Raw genomic sequence first — 2,996 nt, forward strand, 5'->3', positions numbered from 1 at the left:
AAAAAAATTAAAAAATTTTAGATTTTAAAATTTCCATGAATGCAGATTAATGATATTGGTTTCGTTATTGGTTTGCAGACTATTATATTAGTGTGATATTTATTCCGTGCGTAATGGAAAGGAGCGGTTATTAGTTTTAGTGTTATTGAAAAAAAAAGATAATTAATTATTTGACTTATGTATGATAAATAAATATAACCAAACATTATAATTGCATTGAATGATTAATTTGCCTAGGCGTGGGTACGGTACGGTATACAGTAACCGTACCATAAATATCGGTATGGAATTTTTCCATACCGATATCGATACCGGAAATTCGGTATACCGAATTTTCGATATGAAAAAGTTCATACCGGATACCGTATCGACACCGAAAATTTTGTCGGTATATCGAACAACATTTTTTCGATATACCGAACTTAAATTTTAAAAAAAAAAATTATTTTCGGTATTTCAGCGCTAAATTTGCCTACCAATTGCAACTTGTATGTAGGTGGGTAGACCGCAAGTTGACGGCACAATAATCGAAGGTTAGGAGCTCAGTGCAGTATAAAATCCCCAAACTATTGGGATTCTAGCCTCACACTTGCTATTTCTGTGATCTCTGAATCTCAACAGTCGAAGGTAAGAATCACATTCTTCACAACATTCCTTTCTACATTATGATAGATATACATTATGGTTTGTATTGTTTAGAGAAATGCATGGCTCGTTTAGCATTCTTTCCTATAATGTAATCATCTGTTACGATTGCTTACTTTTGTTTACAGAGGAACCCATGGCTTATTTTGCAATCACCGACGCTTGTGATGCAAATGAAGCATTTCTTGAAAGTGGTGACATTCGAATCCTACCCCCTATCTTCCAAATTTATGGGAAACGTCGAGCGTTCTCCGGCCGCATCGTCACTGTCAAGGTATTTGAGGACAACATATTGGTTAGAGAGTTTGTTGCAAGCAAAGGCCATGGTAGAGTTCTTGTGATAGATGGTGGAGGAAGCATGAAGTGTGCTTTGATTGGAGGAAAACTAAGCCAATCAGCTCGAAACAATGGTTGGGCCGGAGTAGTTGTCTATGGTTGTGTCCGAGATGTGGATGATATCAATGGCTGTGATATTGGAGTTAGAGCATTGGCAGCACATCCCAAGAAACCAAAGAAAAACGGCAACGGTGAGAGGCACAACCGGATTTACATCGCAGGGGCTGAAATTCATGATGGAGAGTGGTTGTATGCAGATACTGATGGTATTATCGTATCCAAAACAGAGCTTTCTCTCTAGCTCTTGCTCGATATCATATCATAATGTATTATTCTATCCATTTATGTCCAATAAATTGTCGATGCATGCAAGCTTTCTGTGTTTCATTTCGCTGCTGTTTCTGTAAGTGGCGATGATCGTTGTGTGTGCTTGTTAAGTCTACTTTTCTTTCTAGTCTTTGTATTCTTCCGGCTTGAGATGTGTGTTTGTAAGATTATGTTCTTGTTTGGAATATAAGATTTACTATTTTGTTAAAATTTTTCCCCCCTTTTTTAGAACACATATTTCATTCTACGTTCATTTTTATTTATTTTATGAATTATTGTTTCAGTGATTTTATCGGAGAAATATCATTCATCACTTCTCTAAAACCGAAAAGAGTATAAATTAAAACTCTCTATAAAAAATAAATAAATTATCATAGACAACATGTGTTTTTAAATTTAAGCATTTCCTTACTTGTTTAAGAAAACAAACAATGATATTACTAAATAAAAATTTAGTTAGTTATCCTCGTACCTAACTTTGATTAAGTAAGCTTCTCGGGCGTCAAATTAAATAAACTATAGTAACAATATCACCAATTGAATGATATTAAATCCTTTTTTTATATTCGTTATCTAACGATCAGATTTTTTAACGAAACAAAGGATAATGAAAAATATTTTTGTGGATTTGTTATTAACTTAATATAAACTATAAAAATATGTTATTTTATTTTTTGTTGTTTCAATTTTTCAAAAAAAAAATTAATTAAATACAAATGAAAAAGGTTTTAATGATTCAATTTGAAAAATATAGGGTTGCATGTATATGATCATTTATTTTTCATAAGAGGATATTTTCCTTTATTTTATCCTGCAATTGTTTTAGAATCAAACGATTACTACTATAATGAAAACTATAGTTATTATTATCTAAGACGCAACTTTACTTCACTATACTTATGACAGAGTAGAGTACAGATACTTGAGTGTTAATGGGTAGGTACATGAATCCGAAGAAGTGCGTGTCTATCTGCTGATGCTGTCTCATATCCCTTAGATATCAGTCTTACCATTTTCTTAATGTTGGTTATGTCTCTAACAGAGATATTGTTACATGTTAAGATCTCGCGTCAGTTTCTTACAATCCACCTAGTCAACCAGATAAAGCGGCACAACGTCAGAAGTTTGACATACGACAGGATGTCACCCGTCCCAAAAAATATAGCTATTATCAAAGGAGCAAATTTATTTTTTTATACTTCTGTCAACGCAGTGTGCACTTACTTGAGTGCTAATGAGTCGAGCTTTTAGACTCATGAGTTTGGAGAGATGCGTGTCTTTCTACTATTGTTATCTTATAACTCTTATATATCAGTTTTACACTTTTCCTAGCGTCGGTCATGTCCCTACTAGAGACAGTAATGCTCGTTAAGCTCTATGCCACATTTTTACGACCCACCTATGTAATCAGATGAAACGACGCAACGTCTACAGCTTAATGCACGATAATTTCTCAGGAGGTCACTAATCTCATTACTACTCTCACTCATATATACACGTGTAACCCTACAATTTTTTTTGATCTAAATGTAATTATAAATAATTTTTTTGTCTTGCATTTTTATAAATATGCATTATCATTTATGCATATTGATAAAATAATCTTCCTAATTTTATTTGATAATATTTTTTATAAATTTCATCATTTCATTTTTAAAATATAACATATATATTTTAAATATTAAATA

The 2,996-nt window shown here is 32.5% G+C and overlaps 1 protein-coding gene across 1 annotated transcript; it reads left to right on the forward strand.

Annotated features, from left to right (window-relative positions):
- Window positions 1-495: 495 nt before the first annotated feature.
- LOC140958316 (putative 4-hydroxy-4-methyl-2-oxoglutarate aldolase 2) lies at window positions 496-1,518 on the forward strand. Its single transcript, XM_073415731.1, has 2 exons — window positions 496-627; window positions 774-1,518. The coding sequence occupies exon 2, from the start codon at window positions 782-784 to the stop codon at window positions 1,280-1,282; it is 501 nt and encodes a 166-aa protein (XP_073271832.1). The 5' UTR covers window positions 496-627; window positions 774-781; the 3' UTR covers window positions 1,283-1,518.
- Window positions 1,519-2,996: the final 1,478 nt, after the last annotated feature.

This window comes from Primulina huaijiensis, chromosome 15 (assembly GCF_012295235.1).
Source record: "Primulina huaijiensis isolate GDHJ02 chromosome 15, ASM1229523v2, whole genome shotgun sequence".
Classification (NCBI taxonomy): domain Eukaryota; kingdom Viridiplantae; phylum Streptophyta; class Magnoliopsida; order Lamiales; family Gesneriaceae; genus Primulina; species Primulina huaijiensis.